This window comes from Rhinopithecus bieti, unplaced genomic scaffold (assembly GCF_001698545.2).
Source record: "Rhinopithecus bieti isolate Rb0 unplaced genomic scaffold, ASM169854v2 scaffold_12049, whole genome shotgun sequence".
Lineage (NCBI taxonomy): Eukaryota > Metazoa > Chordata > Mammalia > Primates > Cercopithecidae > Rhinopithecus > Rhinopithecus bieti.
In genome coordinates, this window is record NW_016807278.1 from 205,430 (window position 1) to 217,802 (window position 12,373).

At 39.0% G+C, this 12,373-nt stretch overlaps 1 protein-coding gene across 6 annotated transcripts in view; it reads right to left on the minus strand.

Annotated features, from left to right (window-relative positions):
* Positions 1-11,892, minus strand: part of CD55 (CD55 molecule (Cromer blood group)) — a 38,070-nt gene extending 26,178 nt beyond the window's left edge. For all 6 annotated transcript variants that reach the window (XM_017880848.1, XM_017880847.1, XM_017880852.1 and 3 more), the window contains exons 1-6: positions 11,403-11,892; positions 10,698-10,883; positions 8,732-8,923; positions 7,375-7,474; positions 6,262-6,347; positions 1,679-1,867 (exon numbers count right to left, since the gene is read on the minus strand). In XM_017880848.1, the coding sequence (XP_017736337.1) occupies positions 1,679-1,867; positions 6,262-6,347; positions 7,375-7,474; positions 8,732-8,923; positions 10,698-10,883; positions 11,403-11,502 (853 nt within the window). In that variant the 5' untranslated portion in view covers positions 11,503-11,892. The remainder of the gene's footprint in view (positions 1-1,678; positions 1,868-6,261; positions 6,348-7,374; positions 7,475-8,731; positions 8,924-10,697; positions 10,884-11,402) is intronic.
* Between the last annotated feature and the right edge of the window lie 481 nt (positions 11,893-12,373).

Genomic DNA, 12,373 nt, shown 5'->3' on the forward strand with positions numbered 1-12,373 from the left:
GATTTCTCTTTCCTGGAAGTGGTCTTTTGTCTGGGTCAAGGTGAATCCTTAGTCCAGGTGCAGACTCAGCAAATGTCCCTAGGGACAACTGGCTTACGTCAGAATGGGTTGCCTTCACCACCCGCCCCCAGGAATTTTAGTTCATTCAGACCTTGTTACTTCCACAGCTACATCTTATGCCTTAAAAAATATAAATTTTTGGTAATCTATTCAGATTTTATAGTTGTTTTAATGGAAGTATTAGCCTGCCATGACCTACTTGGGTACTTCCATATGGTTTTTAAGCTCTAAATAACTGATCATTTAATAAAATTGGAAAAATTAATATGAACTGGATCAAATGGCCAAATTAAAAAAGCACACACACTAAATTTACTTCATAACTAAATGAATTCAAATAATAAAAATTTTTACCATTTACATTGTCAAATCTCCCTAACAATCATTATCATTAAAGGTGCAAACACCGCAATGATGTAATATTAGTGGGAGATTAAATTGGTACAGTCTTTTAAAAAGCAACGTTACTAATGGGTATGAAAAATGTAATTCACATACCTTTGTTACAAATAATTATACTGCAAGGAATTTATTGTACAAATGTACTTGCATACATGTGCAGTGACAGATGTACAAGAATATTTATTATAGCATCATTTGTAATAATAGTTCATTAAAAAACAAACTAGAACAAGAAACCTAAATTGCCATCAATAAAGGACTGCTTAGATAAATGAATACCCACACCATTGGTATAATAAATAAAAAATGTTTGTATGTTTATTTATATTCTAGAATGAAACAAAAGAATTTGTAAAAATGGTTACCTCTCAGAGTAGGACTAGTGATAGAGAAGAGGCTTTCACTTCCCATTTTGTACTCATCTCCATGGCTTTAATATTATGTCATTATGTCTATGTATAATACTTATAATAAAATATTTTAACAAGGAATTTTAAAATTCATACTAATAAAATTTCAATTTTAATTATAAAAGTAAATACTCAAATGGTTGAGTCATGTTGGTATTCACCACTACTTAAATGCCATCTATTGATACTAGGCAATGTTTAGTCCAGCTTCACTGATCTTCTAAATATTTCTTTTAAAATATATTTAAAGAGCAATTTTAAGGATTCTGAGAGTACCTTCTGGGTATAAAAAGACATTGAAAGAAAAAGTCTAGAAGGATGAAGGAGAATGGATAATAACAGAAATTCTGGAGGCAGAAAAGAATTGAATGTTAATTCAGGGAAGTCAACAGATGGCAAGAGTTTCTCAGTTGTTGCAACATGTATGGTCACTATCTAGAGCCTTCAATCTAAGATTCTCCCTCCAATAAACCACTTTATATCCTCTTTGTATAAACAAAGTACCTGTATTAACTTACTGAAAGCAACATGGTATAAAACAGCAAATTTAAGCAAATTCACCAAAAATATGAGGCCTATTTTATATATACACATCATAATGTGTGTGTATGTATGTGTGTGTGTGTGTATACAAGCCATAGACCTTTCTGAGAAGCTTTAGAAAAATTGTGTCCCACAGAAAAATACAAATATGTTTATGTAAACATTTTACATTTTTTTCTTAGGGGATTCATAGAATGTCTGCAACTCACATGTAGACCTAAGGGTAAGAATAAAGCAAAAATATAACTATCCAAAGTGATTACCTCTACATTCAGGTGGTGGGCCACTCCACTCTCCTTCATCGTCATTCACAGTACAATAAATAGAGTGCTCTCCAATCATGGTGAATCCTCTATTACATAAATACGTTATAGACTGTCTATATCCATAATGTTCACGTTCCCCTTGAATTATTCCATTGTCAATTTGTGGTGGTGCTGGACAATAAATTTCTTAAAAAACAATTCCAACATCTTTTAAATAAATAAAACTAGTAAAACATTTTTACAAATAAGACCAAAACATGTTAAAGATTATATTTTAAAGAAATCAAAATATCATTTTTCTAAATTCAGCATTATCAACAAGAGGTGCTTATAAATGCCTATTAAGTAATTGGTAGTATACTAGAGCTTTGAATGCAAATGGTGTAGAAGACAAATGCTAACCTTGAAACTAATTCATAAAAATAATAAGATTCAGAACATGTATGTAAAGGAAAAATTATAATAAGATTTATGCATATCAAAATGGTGCTAGGAAAAGTGAATGCTGCAGGAGTTTAGGGATGAAAGCAGTATAGTCAGAGAAGACTTGGGCAGGGAAATAGAACTTCAGTTTAAACGTAATATGTACCATGCTTTCGAGAGAGAACAGAGGAGAGAGCATTACTCTTCACTCTAAGAAGGAAATGATGGCAAATGCAAGGAGTTGAAAATTCAAGCAGCATGTTTAAGAACTAAGTACAGATCATTTTAGATAGAGCAGAGATCTTAAATGTCAGGATTACATTTTGACTTCTAGAGTAAACATTTTAGTACATATTGACTCACAGAGACTTCATTCAAAACAATCTTACTGAGCAGTTGAACTTATAAAATAAATACAAGCAGAGGTTTTTTTAGTTATAATGTAAAAAGGGACCACTCTCTGGCAATTGCCCTGAGAAAAAATTCAATGGTTCCACATACGCCAAAGGCATGATGTTGTTGTCCTTTTTTTTTTCTAAGAATGGAAGGCAGCACACCAACATAGCATAAGTATACATATGTAACAAACCTGCACGTTATGCACATGTACCCTAGAACTTAAAGTATAATAAAAAAAAAAAAAAAAAAAGAATGGAAGGCAATTTAATATGTGCGTATGTCAAATTATGTTACACCAAGCATACTTAAGAACACAGAAAATACTTAGCACATTTATCAATCACTCTTCAGTCTTGGATCAAAACAAGCAGCAAGAACAAGCTGTTCTGATTTACACTAACTTGGAGTATGCAGAGACACACATACCATTGGTTCAGTTCAAACATTTTCTAAGTGCCTAACACATGCCAGGCATTTTTCTATAACTGGAAGTGCAAAGCTGAACAAGATATAGTTCGTATGTCTTAAAAGCTAGCGGGGAAAAAAGATTCAGAAATGATTTCAATAAAAATTGCAAGGGTCATCACAGAAGTAGCCAGCCTGGGAATCTTCCTGATGGGCTAGAGAACTAACTCTTAGGAAAATATAGCTAAGTAAAGAAGGGGCAGCGGGGCATGGTGGTTCACGCCTGTAATCCCAGCACTTTGGGAGGCTGAGGTGGGCAGACTGCTTGAGCCCAGGAGTTCGAGACCAGCCTGGGCAACATGAGGAAGCCCTGTCTATGCAACAAATACACAAATTAGCTGGGCATGGTGGTGTGCACCTATAGTCCCAGATACAAGGGAGGCTGAGGTGGGAGGATCACTTGGGACAAGGAGATTGAGGCTGCAGTAAGCTGTGATCACACCACTGCACTTCAGCCTGGGTAACAGAATGAGACCCTGTCTCAATTTAAATAAAAAAAAGAAAAGAAAAAAAAGAGGTACATGGAAACCACAGCAGTTTGCATGTATAAGGCATATAAAACATGAGGGCAAGACCTGAGTGTCAAGCAGTAGGTAGACCATGACTGTCTTATACACTATACTAAGGAATTTGGGCTTTGTAAGTGATAGGAGATATGAATGAATAAGCTCTAAGGAGGAAACAGACATCTAAGTCACATCTGTGTTTCAGATCGCTCTGGGTAAAATATGGATGAAACATTAATAGAGTGAAAGAATGGAGGCAGGAGGCCATTGCTATCAGTGTCACTCTTGAACTCAGGCAACTAAGACTGCTGCCTCAGACCCCATATTTTAAAAGGCTGTGCTCTGGCCCTCCTCTGGATGCGTCTCTCCCCTGTTGGTAGGATATCTGTAGGCTGAGAGCATACACTCAATGACAACCTGTCCTACGACTTCTCCTCTATTCCAGAACATGCTCCAGGAACTAGCACGCAGAATTCCCTGTGCCAACACCCTTTCCAGGGCCTGAGAGGGTCCCTCCCACTGGTCCACGTTCTTGGGGGTGGTCTATCCCGCTGATATACTTCACCTCTAACCCAATAGACAATGGAGGGTGGATACAAGTTATGGTGGACGTGGTGGATGTGACTTGGGTATTTAGGCTGAGTTGTCCACTTATTTGCACCAGAAAACCCATACAGTGTGGGAAGAGGAAGGCCTATTTGAAAGAAAGTGGGTCTTAGGCCAGTGACCTCCATTTATATTCTTGCCTGGGCCCTGAAAATGTTAGAGGTGGCCCTGACTGCAATAGTCCACAGAAGGAATAATAAACTATGCCGTAAGTATACAGATGGAAGGCAAAACACAAGTTTGAAAAACAGATTGAGGAAGTAAAGCACAATGATTCAGGGATGAGATGTGAGGAGTTAAGATAAACAGAAGGGTCTGGGATGATAGTCATTATATAGCAGGGATTGATTCTAGGTTAGCAGATACCATCAGTCAACTAAAATTTTGAAAAAGAAAACATTGGCAGAGAGATAAGCAAACAAGTCCTCTGACAGTGAGGCTCCATTCACAGGTAAACTAGCATCACCTCTGTTTTCTGTATAACTACAGACAATTAGTGGATGTATCCATTGTTCTTTCCTTCTTCATATCCATATTCACACATGGACATTGAAGCAACCTCATGTGTTTTTAGGCTAGGGCTACATACTCGAGGTGAAGCATTACATTGTTTAAGAATTTACTTTCCATTCAATCTTTTTGGTATGGTCAAAACAAGTTATGTGGAAAATCAAAATGATCCTAAAAGAAGTAAGGCCTTATGGGGATATTTGAAGGCACTGGGATTGCTTAAGAACAGGGGCTCTTTCCTACAGGATGCAGATGTCAGTGGTTGCTGAGTCAGAGAGGATAGAAGAGTCAAGGAGGAAAACATGAACATCAGAATATTTAGCATGGAGTTCAAGACACCAAATAGGGAAGCAAGGCTGAGACCTAGATGGCGCAAGCAGGAAGATAAAGTGGGTTTGCATTGCTGTCAAATTCATGACACAGCAGGTGCTTGTGCAAATACTGGCTTCAGATGGGAGACTGTTTGTCTGAACTTTGTGACATGCTGCCTGGGTCAAACAAAAGATACGGCCCAGTTTTTCCTTGTTTTCTATCTTTAATTTACTATCATTTACAATGTCTCTTACTGGACAAGGAAAGTGGGAAAGGTGCTACTGGGTAGCAATGATGAAAAATTTAAAAACAACTACAATGAGAAAAAACTGGTGGTAGTAGTATGACATCTCAAAAAGAAGGGCACATGGTGGGTGTGGCAGGGGCAGGCTCCTTGATGGCATGGCTTCGTTTTATTTGTCTTCATACCAGTTGACCCTACACGTTGCCTACCAGAGTGTCAATCGATAAATGTTTGATAAATTACACTAAATCTACTCTAGTTTTCTTCCCCTAGTAACACACAAACACTTTAACTTATCAATAATTTTGACAATAGGGCCTTCAGAAGTCATTTGCAGGAGGGCACATTGTGTGTAAAGAAAGAGAAGGATGGAAAGTAAGCAAGCCTACATTTTAAAATATTGCTGTATTTTATTCCTCTCAATTTCCAAGAGACACATTTCTCTAACTGACATAAATTTGACAGGATATATATCCATTTGTAATATTATTGCTGTACCATATCTTTCTTTCAGAAGATTCTCAAATACCAGAAACAGTATTTCTCCTTTATGGTATAAGCTTACCTCTCTAATGATAAGAATATATCACACCTTAGAACCCTTCTAGATAATTATCTCTTAATTATTTTAATCCTAAGAAGCAGCATGTAGGCAACACTGGGTTTTAGAAAAATGCTGGGTCTGAAATAAGAGACCTGGGTTAAAGGCCTTCCATTGCCACTTGTTTTAGGATATGGGGTCAAGTCTTATAGACCCTCTGATAGACAGTATTTTCTTACATTAAAATTGTGGGGTGGAAATCTTTTACCTATCATACTTGACTTTAGAAGTAATGGTTAGACAATAAATGACCAAGTGCAATACAAATCTAAGTTTGTTTTTAATCCTCATTCTATTGTTTGGGAATTAAGACTCAGAAAACCTGACGGTTTATCTCCACAGCTAATAAATTAAGAAGCATCACTAGAAAAGGTATTAAAATTAGCAAAGCACTCATATATTGAAAGCTGGGTTTGCTACAAATACACACTGTGCTAATTCTTAAGGGGCAGAAATTAATTTATCATTGAGTACTCAGCCTCACAACCTGAGTGCTTAGATTTTTAACTCTTACCTCTGCACTCTGGCAACGGGTCACTCCACTGGATTCCACTGTCTAAAGTAAGACATAAACTAGTAGTCGGGCCAAATAATTTGTACCTAAAGCAATAGGGGGAGAAAAAAGAGTTTGTTACATTCACACATATTTGACTTTCCTCAAATTCTCCAGGTTACTATCTTGAAATATTTACTACAGCAGCAGGTGAAAATAAAACAGTAGTTGACAAAAGTCCACACAGTAGTTTAAAGGAAAAGAAAAATTAAGTTTAAAAAGGTGACATCCAAAGAGTAAAACGGGTAAGACATGCACATTTTTTATTTGCATGGGGAATATTTTAGAAAGCATAAAAGTGTTTTACACATTTTTAAATGACATAGATGATTGAACATTTTATATTTCTGAGTTCTAAATATAGGCTTCATAGAATAATAGAATGTACTTGTATTTAAAGGGTTCAATGTACTTCCCAGATTTTGTGTTTGTGAGCTAACCAACATCTATTTCGTAAAGGAGACAAGTGATACTGATATTTTTACTTTATAAAGAATAGGGACACACACACAGTAAAATAGAATTATTTAATTTACAGATATGAAATGAGAAAATAAATGTAAAGTTTTCAACAGTGTCTGAGACATTGATGGTACTCAATGAATGAGTTCCTTTTTCCTATATAGAGAACTTATCAAAGAACTTAGGTTAGAATATTTTCACACTAGGAATGTCTTTAACTCATGCTGTTTTGTAACAGCTTGTTTGCATAGAGAAAAACTCATGCAAATTCATTATTTAGGTCAACTAAAGATTGGTTTAGTATTTAACATTTGAAGAATTATTTCTGCAAATATCATCATCTCAAATTTTTTTATTAATCACATTTAAAATTTTATATTGAATCACATATTTACTGAAATCAGAATTTAGAGAATTTTGGTGGTATAAGAAATCTTCCTTTCTTGCCCCATTTTAGTAAATTTAACTGTGATGAGCTCATGATGAAGGGTCTTTGAGGAGGATTGTTTTAGTTGCTAGTAGCTGTGAATACCAGTCATGAAACTAACAATCTCAAGTCCTAATTTGTTTTCTCATTTCCTAAATACAGGGTTTTAGTATGCCCAAACTTACCCTGTGTTACATGAGAAGGAGATGGTTGCACCAAATAATATGCCATCTGGTACATTGATCTGACCATTTGGTATTTCTCCAGGATTAGGGCATGATTTCTCTAGAATAGAATACAAATCGATTTTTTTAAATTAAATTATCAGGCATACACGCAAAGAAGGTAACTATGTGAGGTGGTGGATATGTTAATTAGCTTGACTGTGTTTATCATTTCACAATGTGCACATATATTAAAACATCATGTTGTACACCTTAAATAATATTTGTTGATTATACCTCAATGAAGCATGGGAAAAAATTTTGAAAAAATTATCAAGCACATATATGTAAATTCATCATCTGAACCATTGATAGTTCTTATCCTTAGATTTTTTTTTTTTTTTTTGAGATGGAGTTTCGCTCTGTTACCCAGGCTGGAGTGTGGTGACGTAATCTCAGCTCACTGCAACCTCTGCCTCCCAGGTTCAAGGGATTCTCCTGCCTCAGCCTTCCAAGAAGCTGGGATTACAGGCATGAACCACCACGCCCAGCTAGTTTTTGTATTTTCAGTAGAGTTGGAGTTTTATCATGTTGGCCAGGATAGTCTCAATCTCCTTACCTCAAGTGGTCCACCTGCCTCTGTCTCCCAAAGTGCTGGGATTATAGGCATGATCCACCATGCCTGACCCTTAGACTTCTTTAATTCTAANATCAAGCACATATATGTAAATTTACCCTCTGAACCATTTTTAGTTTTTTTCCTTAAATTTTTTTTTTTTTTTTTTTTTTTTGAGATGGAGTTTCGCTCTGTTACCCAGGCTGGAGTGTGGTGACGTAATCTCAGCTCACTGCAACCTCTGCCTCCCAGGTTCAAGGGATTCTCCTGCCTCAGCCTTCCAAGAAGCTGGGATTACAGGCATGAACCACCACGCCCAGCTAGTTTTGTATTTTCAGTAGAGTTGGAGTTTTATCATGTTGGCCAGGATAGTCTCAATCTCCTTACCTCAAGTGGTCCACCTGCCTCTGTCTCCCAAAGTGCTGGGATTATAGGCATGATCCACCATGCCTGACCCTTAGACTTCTTTAATTCTAATTTCTCTTTATAATAAGTTTTGAAAAAGCAACGTATTTAGAATATATACTTGTTTCATTTTAGGTAACCTCAAACTAATTAAATGTGAAATTTTTGAGTGAATAAGTATTCCTACCACACAAATATTTAGTTTGTCTAATTCAAAATAAATTGACACTCATGGTCCTATCAAGAAACATCCTAAATAATAATATATACACATAGAATTCTAGCATGAATGAAGGAAGGTATACTATTTTCCCCAAACACCAGATGGTTGAAAATACTTTAAAAAATTTTACTCACTTTTACAAAATTCAGCTGCTGTGGACCATTTTAAATTCTGAAGGCAAGTTAGTTTTGCTAATAGAGAAGGGTCTCTTCTGTAACCTGGACGACACTCATATTCCACAACAGTACCGACTGGAAAATAATTCTGAGTGATATAAAGCTGTTTGAGGGATGCAAAATTTAGCCTGGTTGGCGCATCGCAGCTACCTAAATGTATTAACAAAAGCAGCAACAAAAAAAGTAGTATCAATGTTTGTTTTATAATCTATATTTAATTATCTGGACCCTAATAACCCCCTTTCTTTACTGCTTTGCACACATTTGGTACTTAACTATATTAATATCACCATGGCATTTGCAATGTAGCAAATGTATTCACATGTATACTTTATTTCCCAGTTACTAGAGGCTTAGGAAGTAGAGTTGGTACACAGATATCACTATCCCCACTTAAAAAAAAAAAAAAATTTAAGTTGCCTGGCACAGTTCTGGCATTCAGTAAATGTTGGTTTCCTTACCCTACCCTAAAGAACTACACAGCACCATACAGTACAGGAATAGGGTATTTCCAGACCCCTGGACTAATGTCCTGCACAACAATAATAGCAGCTAACACTTATTTACATATAAACTCATTTAATTCCCACAAGCCCTGGGGGCAAGGATGAGTCAATTGTATACATAAAGTATTTATATCTGTAAACAGCTGGGCAAATGTGAATCTAGAGAGGCATGGTCAAGTGGAAGGGTCTCTGGATTTGCAGTCAGAAGACCCAAGTTTACACCTTGGTTTCGGCATAAAAGCTGTTGCTCTTGAGGAAGTTATTTAACTACTGGGGCCTGTCTCCTCCACAATTGGATAAAGTAACAACATGGGGAAGAGTTAAAACATGATATGTGTGCAAAGACTATGTACTTCATCCTACTGCCTCTATCGTGGATAAAAATAAAAAGTTAAAGCCTATTTCAAGCATGGCTTCTAAAAGTATTTGTGCCAATTTCTGTAGTTACTGTAGCTTCTATTGATTTAAGTTGTTCAAAGTCAGGTTATGGGGTCTCTTTTATCTTTACTCACATATCTCAAAGCTAATACAGGACTATGTAAATAACAGACTTTTTTCCTCCAAGATAATGCCGATATATATTTTATGAAACCAAAGGGCACATGAGGTGTGGATGACTGTATGTATATTCACCTAAAACAAGAAATCTTCATTTCTTTTAATTCTACTAGATATCAATATCAAACATGGTTACTGTGTTAGCCCCAAAACAACTCTTCACTGGGCCTCTTATTCATTTTTAACAATCAATCTATCTACCTGTCTATCTATATCCCAATTTACATATCTCTCTCTATATATATATCTTCATATATACATACATATATGTCCCTATATATATCCCAATTTATATATATACATATATTTTTTCAAAGTAGCAAGAAGAGAAGATAGATTTGGAATATTCTCCACACAAACGCCAAGTGTTTGAGGTACAGGCTATCCCAATTACACTGATTGATCATGACACATTGTATGATCTATAAATACCTATAAATACGTACAACAGATTTTGAAGTAAATATTGAGAGCTTTTAAAAATGCCACCACAGAGTTGTATTTGATAAGCCCTACTTTACAAAATATTTAAGAAAACAGATCACTTACGCTATGTCTCTCAAGGCAATTGCCAAATATATTTTATATATTTACTCCCTAAACAATACATATTGTTTAATTTCTCTACTAGTTCGTTCAAGGGGTACAGTGTTAGGAAGAAAAACTCTTAATGAAGCAGCAGGACCTACTCAGGGAGGTAAATGTCTTCAATTAGCTGGAGTGTGAAGTGCCAACAAGGTATACCCTGGGGTTTAGTAACACTAGAAAACTACCAATTACTAGTCACTTCAAAGATATATAAAAATAAATTTTAGATACATTCCATTCCCATAACTTTTCGAAAAAAATGAGGAACTTACGATTGCAGAACTCTTCAATATCTGACCACTGACTGTTCTGAAGGCAGATCACTGAGTCCCGCTTGCCAGGAATTTTCATAAAGCTTTCATCACATTTGTACGTTACTATGGTGTCCTCGGGAAAACTTGTACGGCCTTCCAAAGATGGCTGGGCATTAGGTACAGCTGGGGGAGGGCCACAGTCAGCTAGGGAGACAAAAGCAGAACTGAAGGAAATGACTATCAAGGGTCCTCACAGTTGCTGTTTTTAAGACACACGCCCCCTTGAAATGCCACACCTTAAAGAGATGACATGCAAGTTTGCAGCATGGTGTGCTCTACACGGCTGGACTCTGTCGAGAGTGGGCAGCGGTCAGCGGTCTGGCCTCCCACCCTTTTAGACCAGCTTTTTGGGGGTTAAGGCTCTCTTTGAGCCCTCCCTTTCGATTTTCCCAGGCTTGGCCGCTCCGCAAACCCAGCCGGGGCCTCTTTAAACCTTCACGACAACCCCTAAAGCCAAGTCAGCTGGCGGCCGACACAGCAGGAGCCCCAAATGCTGGTGAGCGGCGACAGCCTTAAAGGTACAGGACGGCGGGAACCAAGACCGCGGGCCACGCTCCCCACCTGCCAAGTCCCCGGTCCCTGTGCGTGTCTCGGAAACCGACTTGGACCTCCCACCCAGCCCAGGGGCTTCCCTGGCTGCCGGGCCCCCGGACCCCCACTCACCCCACACGGCCGGCAGGCACAGCAGCAGCAGCAGCAGCAGCCGGGGCAGCTCCCCGGGGAGGGGCAGCGCCGCGGGCACGCTCGGCCGCGCGACAGTCATGGCGCGCGAGGTCAGAGTAAGTACGCGCCGCCGGGACTCCGCCTGGTCGCAGCTACGCCCAGCTGCCTGAGCGAGTGCAGCGAGCAGAAGCAGCGCCTCGCGACTCCGCAATAACAGTTAAATGAGTGCTTTGGGCGGGGCCTGGGCTGGGGCTCTGTGTCACCAAGGGTGGGACAAAAAAGACGGGTGGAGTAGGGATTTGTTGTGGTCAGAGGTAGGGTCAGAGGGCGCTGGCGTCATACGCCTCTGGGAGCCCAAGGCTCGCGGACAGCGGGAAGGGGAAGGAGGAGGAACTCGCTGGCAACCCCCTCTGGGACTCACTCTCTCCACTACTGGGTGGGGCCTGCGGTGACCTGACTTCTGGAAACCTGAATGTCTCCTCGCTGCGTAAACACAAACAGGGTGGAAACGGGAGAGGGGGAGGGGTGCTCAAGTATCGCAGACCTTGCTGCCGGAACGTAAGTTCGTCTAAGCCGAGCATCCCCGCGCTTGAGTGCTGCCAAGCCCAGCTGCACGTGCGGTGGAGTTCGGGGACTGAGACTCGGGGATTGAGACGCGGTGCCCTCCCCGTGTTGTGGGCCTCTACTGCGAGGTCTGTCAAAGGCCAGCACGAGGGTGGGGAAGTAACTAGGGAGCGAGGCCGTTATCTCCTAGAACACTCTCTAATGTGACAACAGAGATCTAGGGAAACAGGTTGAGTAACACAGTAGGGAGTGAACATTGTTCATGCCTTGTTCTGGTGGGAGTCGCTTGCTTCACCCGGGTTCTCCTTGTTTACCAAAGACACCACTTTGGGATTACTCCAGCCTGACTGTAGAGAGAAATTCATCAGTGTGTGTGTGTCTGCCTGGGGGGGGGGGGGGGGGGGGGG